Source organism: Cryptomeria japonica, chromosome 7, assembly GCF_030272615.1.
Source record: "Cryptomeria japonica chromosome 7, Sugi_1.0, whole genome shotgun sequence".
Taxonomy (NCBI): Eukaryota; Viridiplantae; Streptophyta; class Pinopsida; order Cupressales; family Cupressaceae; genus Cryptomeria; species Cryptomeria japonica.
Genome location: NC_081411.1, coordinates 749,122,644 through 749,140,551, shown reverse-complemented (window position 1 = coordinate 749,140,551; position 17,908 = coordinate 749,122,644). Strand labels below are relative to the sequence as shown.

The 17,908-nt window shown below is 36.5% G+C and overlaps 1 protein-coding gene across 3 annotated transcripts; it reads left to right on the top strand.

Moving 5' to 3' along the window:
* The first annotated feature begins 14,722 nt into the window (after positions 1–14,722).
* On the top strand, positions 14,723–17,579 carry LOC131039813 (B3 domain-containing protein Os11g0197600). Of its 3 annotated transcripts, none has more exons than XM_059207786.1 (5): positions 14,723–14,921; positions 15,078–15,394; positions 15,477–16,053; positions 16,171–16,418; positions 16,691–17,579. In XM_059207786.1, the coding sequence occupies exons 2-5, from the start codon at positions 15,329–15,331 to the stop codon at positions 17,198–17,200; spliced, it is 1,401 nt and encodes a 466-aa protein (XP_059063769.1). In that variant the 5' UTR covers positions 14,723–14,921; positions 15,078–15,328; the 3' UTR covers positions 17,201–17,579. The 3 variants fall into 3 exon arrangements, with proteins under 3 accessions (XP_059063769.1, XP_057828641.2, XP_057828642.2); XM_057972658.2 differs by having other exon boundaries at positions 14,723–15,024; positions 15,234–15,394; XM_057972659.2 differs by having other exon boundaries at positions 14,723–15,024; positions 15,229–15,394.
* The last annotated feature ends 329 nt before the right edge of the window (positions 17,580–17,908 follow it).

The window sequence follows — 17,908 nt, the reverse complement described above, 5'->3', positions numbered from 1 at the left end:
GCCATTTTCGATTAATTTGTCAAAAGATGGTATGCATTGAAGTTTGAGTCTGTAACTCATTTCACCATTCAAATTATCAATGAAGATGTCCATTTTCTCTTTTTCAGGAATATCTCGAGGATACCTTGATACCATGCGTCGCTAACGTTGAAGGAATAACATGAAGGTTTCATTGTTCTTTTGTTTGGTGTTGCAGATATCTAACATGTTTATGGCATGTTGGATGTTGTAAGAATAATGGGTGATGAACTTGTTAACCAATTCGTCAAATGATCTAACAGGTGGTGTAATCTTGGATAACCATTCCATTGTTTGTCCTCCTAGGCTTCTTGGGAATAACCACATCAGATAAGTGTCATTATGAGCAAATTCAAGACTCATAGTGCAAAATTCTCGAACATGATCTCGAGGATCACCTTTCCCATCATATTTATCAAATTTGGGAATGTCTGAGTTTGGAGGAAAAGGTATCATGTTTAAGCTTCTGTCAAATGGATAAGGACAGATTTCGTTTATAGAGTACCGCACTGTTGTCCCTTGTTGCATATCGTGTATTTGTCTTTGCAACATTTGCATCTGTTGAGTAAGAGCAACCAAAGGTGCATTATCTTGCCGAGGGAAGAGTTCTTCCCTCGTATTTGTTCTCAACTGAAAAGGTGCAGTAAATGGTATGCGTTGTTCTGGGGTTTCAAATACAGGTACTCGCATTTCTGGTATATGTTGTTCTGGAATATGTTGTTCAGGTATGCGAGTCTCTTCTTCCCTTTGTTGTTCTTGACATGTGTATTGTTGAGATCCTGTTTGAAAGACGTTTGCGTCAAAGTCTTCAGGAAGTTTGATACCTTTGCTTATAAGCATAAGTAGATATTTTTCTTTGTCATTTTCCATGAGTTTTTCGATGAGTTTTTGGAATGAAGGATTTTCTTGGCATTCTTGAAGAATTGCGTCAGTAATTTCAGGATCTTCTGATGATGGAACTTCAAAAGGATTTGATAATCTGCGATTCATACTTGATTCCGCGGGTGTTTCGCTTTGTTTGTTTCGTTGAGAGCGAGTGACAGGCATTTCAATAGAAACTTTCAGTGATGAAAGGAACAAAGTCCGCGTTGATGTTGTGCTCTGGCGTTGGTGGTTCTGGTCTAAATGTGTTATATGTGATGCACTCGTCAGGTAGGAATGCTGGATTGATCTTTCCTCCGCGGTTTATCTTTTGATTAAAAGCAGACTTTAGACAGTATGCTCTTGTTTTCAGGGATTCTTTGTCAAATTCGCTGGATTTGTTTTGGATATAACGTTTGACGTGATGAAGAAATACCCGATGGGATTTGAAGAGTTGACGATTGATGTATAAAAATTTATTTCTCTTGATGAATTTGGAAAAGCTAGGTTGTTGTTTCTTCAACGTGATGTTGCGATAGAGGTTCTTTCTTTTCAGAATGAGGGGATTAGTCATGCATGAGTGATCAATGATTTCCTTTGATTCGTTTGGATTCAGTTGATTCTTGTTTCGAAAATTTCAAATCTTACTTTATCAGGATGAAGGTTTAGCTGCCCCTTCACGATAAAGCGTGTCAAATGATATGGATAAGAGTTTCCCACTCTGGAAACTGGATTTGACAATTTGGAAAAATTTCTAGACAAGTGTTTTTGAGATAAAATCCGTAAGATGTTTAAAGGATTGAATTGATACTGATGATGAAAAGTTTCCGGATTATGATAGGAAAGACGTCCTATATTGCTCGATTCGTTTAGGATTCAGACAACTTTGTTTGACACAAATTTGACTTGAGAAATAGTTTTATGGCTTATTTTTGTCACTCGGGTTTGATAAAAGACGTGTTTTGATGAAAAACTGTGTTTTAAAATATTTTGAAATTTTCAAAATTTTTGGTTTTTTTCAACTCTCTGTTTTTCTCCTTTTTCTCATGCGCTAAAACAGGTGTTCAATGCGCTAGTAAATTTTCTCAATGCGCTAAAACTATTTACCCACGCGCTACTCTGCCCCTTGTTACGTGCTAAAACATTGATTCCGGAAAATTTTGTTTTGTTGACTGTGAAATATGCACGCGCTAGACTGTATTTTCCACGCGCTGACTGGTTTGGTTAATGCGCTAAAACAGGAATTCGATGCGCTAAGCTGTTTGTTCCACGCGCTAAAAGAAGGCTGTTTCGAAATTTGCTGTGAAGTTTTTTGGAGAATCACGCGCTACACTGTGGCTTTCACGCGCTATATGTTTCTGTTAATGCACTAAAAGATTCCTAATACGCGCTATAATATGTTTTGTACGCGCTAACAGATTGGTTTCTGTTTTGCTTTTCAGTTGAAACGCTACTGTTTTTGTGGTACGCGCTATTTTGTTCTGCAGATGCGCTAAAGTAACTGTTTGACGCGCTAATATGTTGTTCCTACGCGCTAAACTGCCCTGATTTTTCCTTTTGGTGTCTTTGTGATGTTTTTGATTTTTGTTGAGAGAAATTTTAAGTAGGATGGATGATTTTCTGAAATACAAAATGTAAGCACGGCACACAAAGTACAATCATTTCACTTAATCTAACATAAAGTGTATGTTTTGTCGAGGATGTGTTCAAATCTCCAATGTTTTAACAGGTTGGATACAAGATAAACACTTCAGAAAGACTCTTTATTCAAGGGTCATAAGCAACATCATAGCTCACTAGTCTCGATACTCCATCAGCTCAAACAGCTGTGTCACCCCCTAGAGGGCGCCCATTTTTTTGCCTTTTGTCAGAAGTTAACCCAAAATGAATTGTTTCACAGTTGAGTAGTTATCTTGGGAGATATATGGTGAGTAATCTTGGGGGCGGATTCTTCCCCACCCTTGCACTATGATATTACAAATGTTTGGATACTGACTCAGCTCAAAGTTTCTAATGCTAAGGTTCTTAATCAGGCTTCTCGTTCGGCCGTCAGTGATAAACTCCCTCAGGAGGCTTCCCAACCTTTAGAACAAAGGCTTTACGTATCTCAAGGATACTGGGGGAAGGCTAATCGCTGCGCGCAACCGTTGAAAAGGACTTTCGTCACTTTCCACATTTGATTATAGTGAGTTAGAATTCTTGGCGTCAAAGTCGTTCCCCACTTAGGTCGTTCCCTTCACACCAGCCATAAACGGCTTTAAGAGTTGAGTGCAACTCCTCGGGAAGGCAGGCCTGCTAAAGGATTTATTGCTTGAAACACTGAAAGCATAAGAGTGGTGTGGCTTTTTGGTCACCCAATTAAGGGGAGAGCATATACCTTCCACTTTCAAGACAAGGCAATCAAGTTGTTCTTTTTAACCCTCAAGACAATAATTTGCTAACTTCTAATTGGAGATGTTGCTCCAATAAGCATGATGTTCTTTTTTTTAATCCTTTATAGCAATAATTATCTAATTTATGGAAAATAGATCGTCAACAAAGCAAATTTCGATTTTCGAGGTCAACAAAAAGGAAAAACGTTTTGCTTGTAAAAACAAATCTCCTCGCTTTTCCTGCAAGAAACTTGTTAAAAATCTTGCAAATAGAAAGAAATTTGTTAGTTTGTTTCGGGGGACTTCCACAAGTCTAAAATTTTTTCATTCGGTTACAAAATCTTTTTGCTGGTTTTGTTTGTGATGCGCTACAGAACAAACTGTACGCGCTACAATACTTTTCGGATGCGCTACTGTTTAGTTTCCATGCGCTATTCTGTTTCCCGGATGCGCTAATTTATGGTTTTGTTTTCCCGCGGTCTGTTATTCGGGAAATTTTGAATTTCGATGCGCTAACTGTCTGTTGAGATGCGCTAGAAGATGGACTACAAGCGCTAAAACTTTGGGTTGATGCGCTAATCTGTCTGGTGGAAGCGCTGATCTGTGGTTTGGTTTTTTCGCGGTCTGAAGTTGGGAAATGTTTGATTTTCAATGCGCTAACTTTCTGTTTATACGCGCTATAATATGGATTTGAAGCGCTAAAACTTTGGGTCCATGCGCTAATCTGTCGTGTGGAAGCGCTGATCTATGTTTCGCCGTCGTCGACACCTACAGGAAAATTTGTCAATAGTGTTATGCGCTAAGGAACAGTTTGAACGCGCTAAGACAAAAAGCCCACGCGCTAAACATTAGGCTTGAAGCGCTAAACTGTTAGGCGGATGCGCTAAAATATGTCTTTGACGCGCTAATTCTAGTTTCCCACGTACCTGCAAAACTCTTCAAATTCAAAAAATGATAGGTTATTGGGGTGCGAGCCCCACGGTGGGCGCCAGAAATGTATGTGGGAAAAATGGATTAATAAAATTTAAAATGTGAAAAATACGTAAAATACCAATCCACACACACACACAGGACTTCTTGATGCAAGCTATGGAGTAACGATGTGTTACTCAGCTTCCCAAGGAGGGTCCCATGGTTCTCTATCTCACAATGTCCCTCAAACCAATGTTTTGCTCTCAGATTACTAAGCAAAATGGCTTAGGGATGGCAAATATGAGAAAGAGAGAGATTTTAACTGATCTTAGTATGAGATGTGTTATAAGCTAGATGAGATGCTAGAAATGCAACAAACTAAATGATAAGATGACGAGGTTAGTATGAAGATTATCCTAGCATACTATATTTAATCTATGATTGAACTAAAATGATAAATAAATTACTCTAGCATGCATATTCATGATTAATTCTGATCTAAAAGAGGCTAAATGAAGAGCATATATAAAATGAAAGCTTGAAACAATTTGAGCATAAGTGTGATGCTTCAAATTTGAAAGATGATTGTTAAAAATGGAGGAATGAGAGCTCTATTTATAGCACAAACAGGGCAATGGATGGTCAGGATTGAAAGGTTTAATCAAGGGCTAGGTTTGAAAGTTGGGGATCCATGTGCACAATTGGCACCAATGAAATGGTGAAAAATGTCCACACCAGATTGGGTTGAAAGAAGAGGTTGGAGACATTAAAGGCCTGAGGAGACCTCATGGTTATCTAAAGGCTAAGGGTCAAGTCTAAGTTAGGTTTACCCAATGAATTAGGATCTAATCCAAAAATAAACCTTTGTGCAAATGATTAAGAGATAATCATGGTCAAAGCATTAATGACCTGATGAGACCCTTGGGTTGGGTAGAGGTTGAGTCAAAACAAATGTTTTAACCATATGGGAGGGTTTGAAATAACCATTAATGGTTATTGGAGACTTTGGGGATTAAGTGGTTGAAGGTTGGAAGCCTTCAATGGTTTTCAAAGACTTTAGGGTTTTAGTGGTTGAAGGTTGAAAACCTTCAATGGTTATCCAAGACTTTGGGCCTTTTGAGAAGTGACCTCCCTTTGCCTAGTGATGTGACAAAATTTAGAGGAGGGTTAGGTTAATTAGAATCGATTAGAAGATTCTAGAAGGGGTTAGGAAGGGGTTTGGGATTTTGCAAGTGGATGAGGGGATAATAGGATTTAATTGAATTAAATGATTTTCATTCAATTTGGTTGCAATTTGGAGAAATTAAATAAATATGATTTATTCAATTTAGGATAACTATTTAATTAAATTTGAATTTAATTAAAAGTGGCTAGGGGGATTTAATTGAATAAAATGATTTATTCATTAAATGGTATAGTGAATTTTATTTAAATAAATCGAGTAATTTACTTAATAAAATAGACGAATGTGATTAATTTAATTAAATTGGATTTAATTAAATAGGGAAATGAACATAAAATATTCATTTAGGAATATGGTCATTTTTATGCGTCTACAGGTGGCACTTGAATATTTTAACTCAAAATGAAAATATTCATTATGTTGGGCGGACTGAAAATATTTGTGATAGTCAAAATTTGTCTCGGTGCAGAGGCCATAACTATTGTTTGCACCATTGGATCTTTCTCAATTTTGGATATGTTGGTCGCAACCTAGTTTTCTGCTTTTTTACCAGAGAGATTTCAAAACTAATGTCTGAGTAAAAGGATATGTGCTACTATGTGCAGGTCTATATGACTGTCATAAAATCAGACCTGCATAGCTTGAACCTTGAATTTCGTCGAACATTTTGAACATCACTGAACTATTTGAACTAGGTTCAAATGGTTCACAATCTGGAGAAAGAGTATATGAAACATCACCCGCGACCATGAAATAGAGCTTCTACAAAACACTTGATATGAATGTTAGCCTGAAAAATGTCTTAGACACAACTTAGAACCTACGGTACCTAAATGAACACTATGAACTCTTTTCAGGATGGTTTGAGGGGTTCATGAGGTTCAAAATGACCATTGAAACGTAATGCTAAGGATTTAGAAATGATTTACAGGAGGATTAGGGATTGAACCAATGAACTTTTAACAAGATTCCAGAAAAAGAGGGAGAAAAGGACTCAACTAAAAATTTTGCAAGGCGACTCACTCTTGTTATGAGGGATGAATGACAAGGTAACAGTAGGTTGTAGGTGTGCAGCTATATTTTCAGATCTAGAGTCCATTTACAGAGGAAGAAGAACCCTTTTCATTTCACGAATTTTGTGGAGGACCATGTGCACTTTCAACACAGTCCCGACGAATTTTCTTCAAATTTGTAGGGTAGATCCATATCAGTCTAAATATCTCAAACCTGAAGTTACAATGCGATCCCGAACTGGTAGCTCCTCATTTCACCCATTTTATCTCTCTTTTCTGCATAGTCAACAAGTCAACTCTTCTACTTACAAAAGAGGGCAAATTACATTCCAACACTTGCAGTCCACTTAGATTTAACATCCTCGTTTCCCTTGGATTTGGATCTAGTGGACTCAACCCCTCTTTTGAATGTAAAGTATCTCCCAAGTGAAAATCATCCTAGTGATTTCCTTTCTCTCTCCTAGATGGGGAATCACTAGGATTCAATTTTCCACTTTACATTTTGGTAAACCCGATGTCCTACATCTTAATTCTGATTTCTTATTTGTTAGATCTGAATAATTGCAATTTGAACTTTAAAATTTCATTTCCAAGTTTGATCTTTTTGCAAAATTTAGAAGTTAATTGCATAAAAACCCTAATTTTCCATTTTGAGGAAATTAAGCTTGTGAAGTGTAGCATTTTGGTTGCTTGTTTCAGATTTGATTTCTATTTCAAAATTACAATTCAAATCTGTCTTTTCATTCTGAAAATTAAGTGGTCAAACAATAAAACTCTATTTTTTAAGAATCTCTTATTTTCGACCTTTGACTGCCAATTTGACTGATCTAAACATCTCCAAATCAGCAGTTTTTTTGGATTTTGCAATAAAATCATAATATCTATCATCCTTGAAAATTTCGAAAAAAGTTGGTCAGACCGTGTGCACTTTCAACACGGTCCCTAGCTTTTTTCCCAAAATTTCAAGAGACGAAATTGACTGTATTTTTCTGCATAAATACAGGAAATTGGCTGATTTTATCAATTTTTAAACCTCCTAAGGTCAAAAACAAATTCCAAATTGAATGTTTGATTTTCTTGCAATTTACAAAAAATCTAGATCTGAAATTGAATTTGTGCAAAACTTGGATCTTACTTCAATTTTCAGATTTATCACTGTTTTTAGACTTGTCTTCTTGTCAAAATTTCAAATTTTCAATTTCCCTCTTTTTCCCAAAATTGAAAATTTTGAAATTCAGTGGTTAGGTCCTAAAACCCTAATTTTCAAATTTAATTGGATTTTGTGCAAATTTCAATCAATATCAACCAATTTCAATTTTCTAAACATCATCTAAGGTGGCCTCATCCATTAGGTGTGACCTTTTTCAAATTTGCAATTCAATTTCTTATCTTTTTCAAAACCCTAGTAGGGTCCTATTTTGACATTCAAACCTTAATTTCACCTATCTAGATATTGTAAAATCAATCAATTTTTTGGGGTTAGGTCTCATAACATCGTAGCTTTCAACCTTGAAAATTTCTGAAAAAGTTGGGAGGATCGTGTAGACTTTCAACACGGTCCCTGGCTTTTTACCCAAAATTTCGGGAGACTGTTATGATTGTATTCATTTGCTTAAATCCAAAAAATTGGCTGATTTTGTCAAATTTTGATCCCTTTAAAATTAAAAAAATCTCCACTTTCAACATTTTAATTTTTAAGATATAGTTTAAAATTAAGTGGTTAATTAAGAACAACCCTAATTTTAAATTTCAATTCAACAACTTTCACTCAAATACACCATCTCCTACCAAAGAAGTTCCTAAAGAAGAACTCTTCGAGGATGATTGGGGCTCATTAGATTTCACCCCTACCTTTTCTAGAAAGTCTAAGATGCCTGAATTTCATATTCCAAATTTTTCTCTTAACACAAATCTTGAAATTGATTGGGCCTCTTTAAACTTCAATCCAGTTCCCCCTAAGAGTGAACCCTCTTTTGAACATACACATGGATGCAATGGACAAATGCTTGGATGTGAGCAACAAATTCATAAGAAATCACACTTTCCTTTGTCAACATCTTCTTCTCTATTGTCTTGTAAATCCACATGTTCTCATTCTAATTTTGAGTTACAACAAGAAAATGTATTGACCAATCTTCTAAATTCCAACTTAATATTTCCTCTTTGCCCTAAACAAAGAAGAAAACATAAACAACATTATCAAAGTTATTCTTTTTGTCAATATCATCAAACCCATGACCATTCTACTAATGAGTGTCAAGCTTTGAAAACACAAATACAACATTACATTGATTCGGGCATTTTAAAAATAACATCGGACAACAAATGGCATATTCATCATGATCATTTAAAATAATATTCAAGTTCCTATTGTGTTGCTCCTCACTATGTGACATAGTTAGCCTACCTATTGGGGCTCCTTGTCATTTATGGTGGTACAATTTCAGGAGCAATCATACTTAGTGAGCAACATAATAGTCTATTTATTCTTGCCTCTATGCTTGGGGGAAAAGAATATTCCTTTTCCTCTTTCTAAGGTTTCACTATTTTCTTTATGGAGTACATTATTCATAAACTTGATGTCCTTTCTTGCATGGAGTATTCCTTCATGCGAGCGCATGTTTGTTCCATGAGTGGGATCTTCTCCTTGCTTGAAATGGTACATCTATTATGAACAATCTCTCCTTAGAGAACTTCTGGGAACCTTCATATTCTTCTTTCTCTTTCTTTGCAAATTACCTCTTCTATTGTGTTATTTATAACTTAATGTCCTTTCTTGCATAGGGTTATCCTTCATGTGAGCGCATGTCTATTCCTTGGTTAGTATGTATCCCTTTCTTGAAATGGTATGTCTCTTATGAGTAGTCTCTCTCTAGAATATTGTGTAGGCTCTTCTCATTGTCCCTTAGCTTGGGGGCAATGATCCCACTCTCTCTCCATCTCTAAGGATCCACTCTTTCCTATGTTGTGGATGGCGTGAGTTTTATTACGTGATGTCATTCCTTGTGTGGAATTGTTGTTGCTCACTCAAGGGTTCTCTCTTATAAAAGAGGTGTAAGTCCTTGACTACAATCTATTTCACACTTGGTAATGTACATCTATAATAAATTCACCCATCCCCATTGGGATAAAAGTGAGTCATCCTTCATCAAGAATCTCTTTCACCTAGAAATAGGAGGAAGGATTGAATTCTTGTTCTCTTATGTGCTTCATTATAGAAGATGTTATATTTGTCTAAGACAACTCCTCTTGGAGGTAGATGTCTTTTGAGCAAAGATCTCTTCTCCTCTAAGGATCTCCTTTACACTTACAACAAGATATCTCTTTTCAACTATCTTATCCTTGCTTGAAGAGTATTACCTCTCTTTCTTGGATTTATCACATTGTTGCATAATGGATATCTTCTTTGTGTTGAAGGTAGTTATCCTTGTTCTACTTTCCTTAAGATATCAACGTTAAACTATGTTGACGTCTTAAGGGGGGCAACCACACTGCTCCTTTGTACTATACTTCTCTCGTGCATTGTATAGTGGGACATTCTTGGAACCAGAGGGCAGCCTCTTAGAGCAAGATGTCTTCACTTTTCTCTTGTATAGTAGGTCATTCTCAGAACCAGAGCATAGACTCTTAGAGCAAGATGACACTTCTTTTTCCTAGTACAGTGTGTCATTCTCAGAACTAGAGCACAGACTCTTAGTGCGAGATGTCATCACTTTTTCCTTGTATAGTTGGTCATTCTCAGAACTAGAGCATAGACTCTTAGAGCGAGATGATGTCACTTTTCTCTTATGTAGGGTGACTATTCTCGGAACTAAAGCACAGACTCTTAGAGCAAGATGTCATGCCTTTCTTGACATATGTACTATGCATACAGGTTGTAGTGTACTCGGGCATAGACTCCTATGAGGCACTTCGAACCTCACTTGCACACACGTGCATGATGATGGGTGGAACTAATGGTGTTCTCACTCTCCTCCCTTACATGGATAACCTAGATAGACTCTAGGGGCTAGATTTCCATGTCCTCTTTTTGCATGGATCACCCAAACAAACTCTGGGGGCTAGATTTCCATGTCCTTCTCTCCATGGATCACCTAGTTTTAGGGGCAATATGTCCATGGTCTCTCTCTTGTTCGCCTTTCTTCTCATGGATCACCAAAGTGTGTATTCATGTCCTCTCCCTCCTTCCTCTCATGAACCCATAGCTTTACTATTGATGGTTCATGGATGATGTCATCTTTGCTCTTTTATGTGATCACTCATGTTTATGTGATGGCATTTGTCTTTGTGTTTCAATTAGTTATTGAGACATTTGGATATTAAGGTTTCTTCGGCTAGTTGGTTTGTGGTCTTGTGTCTTGTCTTCGTTGTGTATATTTTGTGCCTGGTCTTGTTCTTGTTTGTCTTGTTCCTTTTTTGTTTTATGTTCTCTTGCATATATTTGAGTGAGTTAAGATCCTAAGACTAGGGGCTTATGTTCCTCAAGATTAGTGGTGTCTTATACTCCTTGTGGTATTGCTCTGTATCTCTCATCTTCATCTCTATTTCTTCTACTTTATCGGTAGTCTTGGCATAAGCCATACTCCCACTAAAGTCGGGGCTAAATGCAGTGTCACAAAATTGTGACCCTTGCAATTTTAACCACAATTGAGGCCCTCACCTTGGCGAAGGTGTCTTTTCTCCAACCGAGACCCCTTTCTACACCTTCACCCTTGAAATTCTCCCGTTTGAGCCCTGAGATGGCCTTAGGATCCTGTTCGGACCCCAAGATAGGGCAGGATAGGGGCGTGGCGCCCTTGTCCTCCCTCTTAGGGTGGCCCCAAGATAGGTCCCCCAAGTCCTATCTGCATTTTAGGATTCCAAACTTCCCTGATGTCGGCCTTTGGTGAGATGAATCAATTCTCTGAGGCATGTATAAAAGGGAGTTAGTCTTCTCATTTGCATATACAAAATAGACATGAAATATACGATAGGTGAAATTCAAGCAAAAGGTCTTCATCAAGCATTCAAGTCTTCAAGAATCCATCAAGTCTTCTTTTTCATGTGTCTTCTTCATTCATCCATTGGAGCAACATTACAACATTCATTTTCTCATGCAACACTTGTGATTACATTCAAGAAGCAAATCAATCATCATCAACAAATTGCAGATCTACAAGGTGTACATTTACATTTAAGCATTTGCAATTACTTTCTTTCAAGGTTGATTCCTCAACTGGGGTTGACTGAGGAAAACCCCTATCCACAACCCTTCTTCCCTTCTTTTATGTGTGTAGGTTGCAGGTGCACAATTGTATTTTCATATCTGGAGTCCATTTACAAAGGCGAAAGAACCCTTTTCGTTTCATGGATTTTGTGGAGGACCATGTGCACTTTCAACACGGTCACAACGACTTTTATCCAAATTTGCAAGGCAGATCCGTATCAGTCTAAATATCTCAGACTCGAAGTTACAATGCGATCCCAAACCGGTAGCTCCTCATTTTACCCATTTTATCTCTCTTTCTGCATAGTCAACAAGTCAACTCTCCTGCTTACAAAAGAGGGCAAATTGCATTCCAACACTTGCAATCCACTTAGAATTTACATCCTTGTTTCCCTTGGATTTGGATCTAGTGGATTCAACCCCTCTTTTGAATGTAAAGTATCTCCCAAGTGAAAATCATCCTAGTGATTTCCTTTCTCTCTCCTAGGTGGGGAATCACTAGGGTTCAATTTTCCACTTTACACAAAAATCAAAACAATGATTATGGAATTGAAAAAATGATTATGGAAATACATACATATATATACATGTACATACGCATGATCCAATTTCATACATACATACACTCACAAAATTTGAACTATGTAACAATGATTATGAAATTGAAACCACGTTACAGTGAAAATGAAGCCCTCAAACCCTTAAACATCAAAAGTGAAATTGTAAACCCTTAAACATTAACTATGAAATTGAACCACGTAATATGTTGAATTAAATCCCCAAAACAGTGAAATTGAAAAATATATGACAACATTGAAATTGAAACCCTTCAACCCAAGGACTACAATCAAATTGTTTACCTAAAACCATAAATCAATTGTAAAATTGTAAACCATTGGACAATTAAATTGAAACCATTTGAGCCCAACAGAAACAATGAAATTGCAGCCCTCAAACCCTAAGACAATAATAGTGAAATTGTGAACCCTTAAACATTATCAATGAAATTGAATCCCTTAATATGTTGGATGTAATACCTAGAACAATGAAATTGGAAGACAACATTTATATTGAAAGCCTTCAACACAATTGAAACACATTGAATTATACAAAAAACCCAAAAATAGTAAAATGTAAAGCTTTCAACAAAGAAGTTGAAACTGTTAAGGCCAATTGAAACAGTGAAATAAATGCCCTGAAACCCTAAAACTATAACAGTGAAAGTCTAAACCCACTTTCAGGTAACAATGAAATTGAAACCCTACATTTGTTCATGTTGAAGGGATTCAAGTTGCTTATTGCATGGATTCATTTTAATAGTTTGAAACAATGAATTTGAAACCCTTAAACATGAAAGGTGAAATTGACAATGCAAGGATCGAAACAATGGGTGCCAACATGAGCAGTTTATTGTAAACCCTTGTGCAAGTTAACATAGGAATTGTAAACCCTTAAACATTAATTGTGTAAGTGAACCCTAGCCTCTGTTAATATGAAACCCTAAAATAGTTAAATTTAAACCCAATGAATGAAGAAATTGAAACCCTTCAACGCATATGAAACATTGAATTTGATCCTAGGCTAAAACCCTAAAACATTAATAGTGAAATTGCAAACACATAGCCCTTAAACTCCTACATTATATATGTAAAAGAGTGAAAATTAAACCCTACGACAAGGAAATTGAAATTCTAAATCCATAAACATTGACAGAGAAAATGAAACCCTTAATATGTTAAACCGATTCCATGCAACAAAAAAAGTGAAACCCTTATACCAACTTGAAACAGTGAAATTGAAACCCATAAACATTAACTGTGAGATTGAAAAGCATTAAACCAAATATTGACAGTGATGCATGAAATTGAAACCAGTAATACCAATATTAACAATGATGCTCGAAATGAAATGTTTTTGTATACTACAATCACCATTAAAATACCAATAAAGCCAGAACAGAGGAGTAAGATTCCCTTTTTTCTTATGTATTTGTGTTTATGAACACAAAATGAAGTATTCAGAAACACAAAGACATGCACAAATGTTGCAAGACAAGCAAAAAAAAAAAAGGAGGTCATCACAGTTAGAGTACACTTGCAAAAAATATAAAACTAAAAGGATAAATGTGTGAACAAAAAAAACAAGACAAAAAAACACATGTATGGAAATTGTAGCCTTAGTGAGGTTAACTCCTCACCTGGGTCGAAGGGGAAAAGACCCATTGTGTCGTTTGTCGTTGTCATTCCTTCGTCCTCGCCATTCGACTCCATACTAGCAAATTCAAGCAACCGAGGAAGTAATGCAATCAAATGGGCAAAACGAAACCTATAAAAGTTGTGAAACCCCATCAACAATTAGTGAATGCGCAGATGAAGGCATGCATTACTTGCATCTTGATGAACACATTCTGGTCGGAAGTCGTGTTCGTAGCGTCCCATGGTGAATATGCTGTGGCGTGAAAGAAAACGAAGAGTTGAGAATGTGTGCCAAACAAAGGAAGTAACCGTGGCTCAATCGACGAGGAGTCATGCATATTGAATGTACCTCTACTCAATAAACGCGAGCCTTTGGGTGCATGTAAGGAGAGGTGACGTGTACTTAATGCCATTGCACTCCAATTTTGAAGGTGGCGGCGGAATTTTTTTACGAAAGAGATGGTTGATTGGGTGGATATGTGGTTGATTGCCTCGTGGCCACCCCGTTCAATATGGACGACAAGCATGACAGGTTTAGGGTGTGGGCCCGACCACGTTCTGATCGATGCACCAAAGTGGCATAAACAAGACACTGTGGACAAGAATGAACGAGACACATGGCAAATCGTTGAATTAGCACAAAATATTTTGTTTTGGAGTTGCCAAGTCACTAGCCTACTTGACAAAGTAAAAAATTAGATCGCAACGTTAACCCCTGAAATTAGAATGCGCACGTTCCGGCTCCTCTCCCATAACAATTAGTCTTAGAGTAAAAGATCTATTTCAACTAAGTACTGCCCCTATTCCTTCACGCGATTTATCATAACTCTTGAATTGATTATAAATTTCATTGAAACTAATTTTAGTAGAAAATCCACTTATTTTTTTGACAAATAATCTAGTAAATAAATAAAACGGGAGTTTAGGAAACACTGCCGTCAGTGTGACCAGAAAGTACACAGTTGAATCCTTACTATCATGTCATAAAATGACAGAAATTATAATAAATCTTCATCCTAATCCAGAAAAACCCTACAATCTATTTTGACTGAAATGTGAGAGTTGCTTGCATCACCTACACAGAATTGTCTTAAGGATTCTCAGATTTTGTGTTCTAATTTGGGCAGCATAGCAAAGAGAACGAGTTGTGAGCAGCATCAGGTAATTTACTGCATCTGAATCAAATTTGAAGCAATAAGAATGCTCCTACCGCCGTTGGGGTCTGTTGAGAAACAAGGAACCGGTGTTTAAAAACAAATATCTGGTGAGCTGTTTGTAATTTGCACTATTTCATCATGAAAGCTTTTTGAATGGCAGGATACTTAAAACTTAACTTAGGTTTTTCTATGGGGAATGAAATAGCAGCAGGTGAAATTCGTCCACCCTGCACAGAAAATTTTAATAGAACTTTTTTATTTATTGAAAAGATTTATATACTAATTAAAATATAAAAAAATATACAACATAGAACAGCAGGTAGAGGAGTCTGAAGAAATCAACACAGACGGAAAATAACAGGGTAAAAGCTCTTATCTTGAGCAAAAACAAGTTACAGCAAGAATAAAGAGATGGAGATGTTTGATGGGAGTCCTCACTTCTTCAAAGTCATGGTCGGAGACTTTGCCCACAGATTGGTAATTCTAACGCTCATACATCCTTTTGTATTATTTGCATGCATTGTTGAAAGTTCATTTTATATGGTTTTGTTTACTGCAGTCTATTCCCCCTGCCTTCGCTCGAAAACTTAGAAGTGAGATTGGAAATGGACAGAATGGGGTTTTGCAAGGTCCAAAGGGCATGCGATGGAAGGTCAAACTATGTAGTACAAATACTAGAATTGAGTTTTTTGGCGCGGGTTGGGAAATTTTTGTATATCAAAATGCTATAGAGTTTGGGGATTTTCTAGTATTTAAATACATCTGTGGGATTTATTTCAGAGTTCGGATATTTGGGAAAAATGGGTCTGAAAAAGACATCCCTATTTTTCTTTCTGCGAAGATTCAGAACAATTGTGATTCGCAGAAGAGAAGCCCTGATCTTTCTACTACTATTCTAAGGAGTTCTGATCACTTGATGGATAGAGAAGTGTATGTTGATTTGAAAAGAAAATCAATAGCAGACATCCCTGTTTTTCATTCTGCGAAGATTCAGAACGATTGCAATTCACGGAAGAGAAGCCCTGATCTTTTGAGTTCTGATCGCTTGATGAACAGAAAATTGCCTGTTGATTTGAAAAGAAAATCAACAGCAGATGCTGAAAATGAAGTGAAAAAACCCAAGCTGTCTTCTCTATGTAAGTGAAAGCTTTGCTCCAATGAAAAATTGAAGTCTTTCCAAACTTGTGTCTCCCAAAGTATGGGAAACACTAAACTTACCATTTGAATAACCAAGAATTTTAATTTGCATGCAGGTCATCCTTCCGAGAGTCCTGAACGTTTACATCCATCTCTTACCGAAAAGGAACGTCAAATAGTTAAATCTGCGAAGACAAAAACTGAAAAGAAGGAAGGGATAGAATTTCATTATGTTTCTGGCAGACGACCTATTAACACAACAGAAAAGGAAAAGGCCCTGGAGGCTGCCAAGTCTTTCGTATCAGAAAAACCCTTTGGCTTAATAATTATGAAGGAAACAATGGTATACCACATGTTTAGGATTGTAAGATTCCCTGACCTCTCTCTATGCCTGCTTGTATTTAGAATTACTGTCATTAGATCTGGGGTCATATTCAACAATTTCTATTATAGAGCGGTCTCCTATACTATGAAAATCTGCATTATGAGAGTTTGACAGAGGTTTAAGTAGCCAATCTATTGCAATCTATAGGATATTTTGGGCTTCTGTTTTTTTTACACGTTTTTGAATAATAGGGTTTGGATGGTTCTTAATAAGTTAATGTTGCTTAGTTTGTATGAAAATTTGTTGTGCAGAGAGCATCAAATGCATTTATAGATAAAGTCAAATTACCAAGAAGAAGTAGAGAAGTGACTCTTGTGGATCCAAAAAAAAGGGAATGGCATGTACGATTCCGTGGAGATATGTCTGAACCTGCCTTGATTGATGGATGGAGAGATTTTTCAGTTGCCAATAATCTTGAGGAAGGAGATGCCTGCATTTTTGAGCGGGTAGATGATAGCAAACACAAAATTAAACTTAATGTGCATATTTTCCCTGTTGTCAAAGAATGTTATCCTTACAAGTATATTAAAGGAAGAAAAAGGAATGATAGCCTTCCATCAACTACAAATATGGAAGGGGATACGGGAAAACCTAGTAATGAAAGCAAATTTATTAATCTGGATAAACCAAAATGTAAACCTTCCATTTCAGAAAGAAAAGCAGGTTGTAGGCGTAGCCTGAGATTAGCACAAGCATGTCATTTGTCCAAGTGTCCAAAGAAAGAGCTGTGGGATGAAATGAATGTGGTGATATTGTCATAAAGTGACTACTTCTCTAGATGATGTGAATGGCAATGATGCTCTGAAGTAGTGCTAGAAGCTGTGCCATGGTAAACTGAACAGAAGGGAGTTTGAACAGAAGGTTTTATACTTTGTATAATTTCACATAAATGTACTTTTCATTGGAAATTCTTCATTATTTGCTCTTGTATTAAAGTTTCCCTTTTAACTAAACATTTCTCTCATTTTATCAGTCTAATATGCATAGAGTGATCGAATACGAGGTATATCAAAATTTGGCATTTCATCTTCTATTTTTTAGGCTTGCAATTAAAAGGAAAGACAGTTTTTGTAGTGACAGTCTGCATTCCTTTAATAAGGCGTACTCCATATAAAAAAGAATCAGGAGCGCTCCTAGTTCACTATCCTCAGATTCAATAGTTGTTATATTTGTTAATCAATAATAATCACATGTATTGCTCCCTCAAAGAGAAATGATGCTTATCCATAATCTGGTTTAGTTTCAAATTTTTTATTTAATTTCTGCAATATAGAATCTTGTAATATTGAGATATCAATGGACTCTTCATGTTTTTCTGAAATGTATTGATAGCTGGATGATGAATGAATACACTCCCCTGACCTGTAATTTTCTTCTGTTTGAAGATGCTCTGTTTTGAAAGGGAATAAAAAGAGATTGTATTTTTGCACCAATAATTTTCCCTTGTTGACTATTATCAGAGCTTTGAA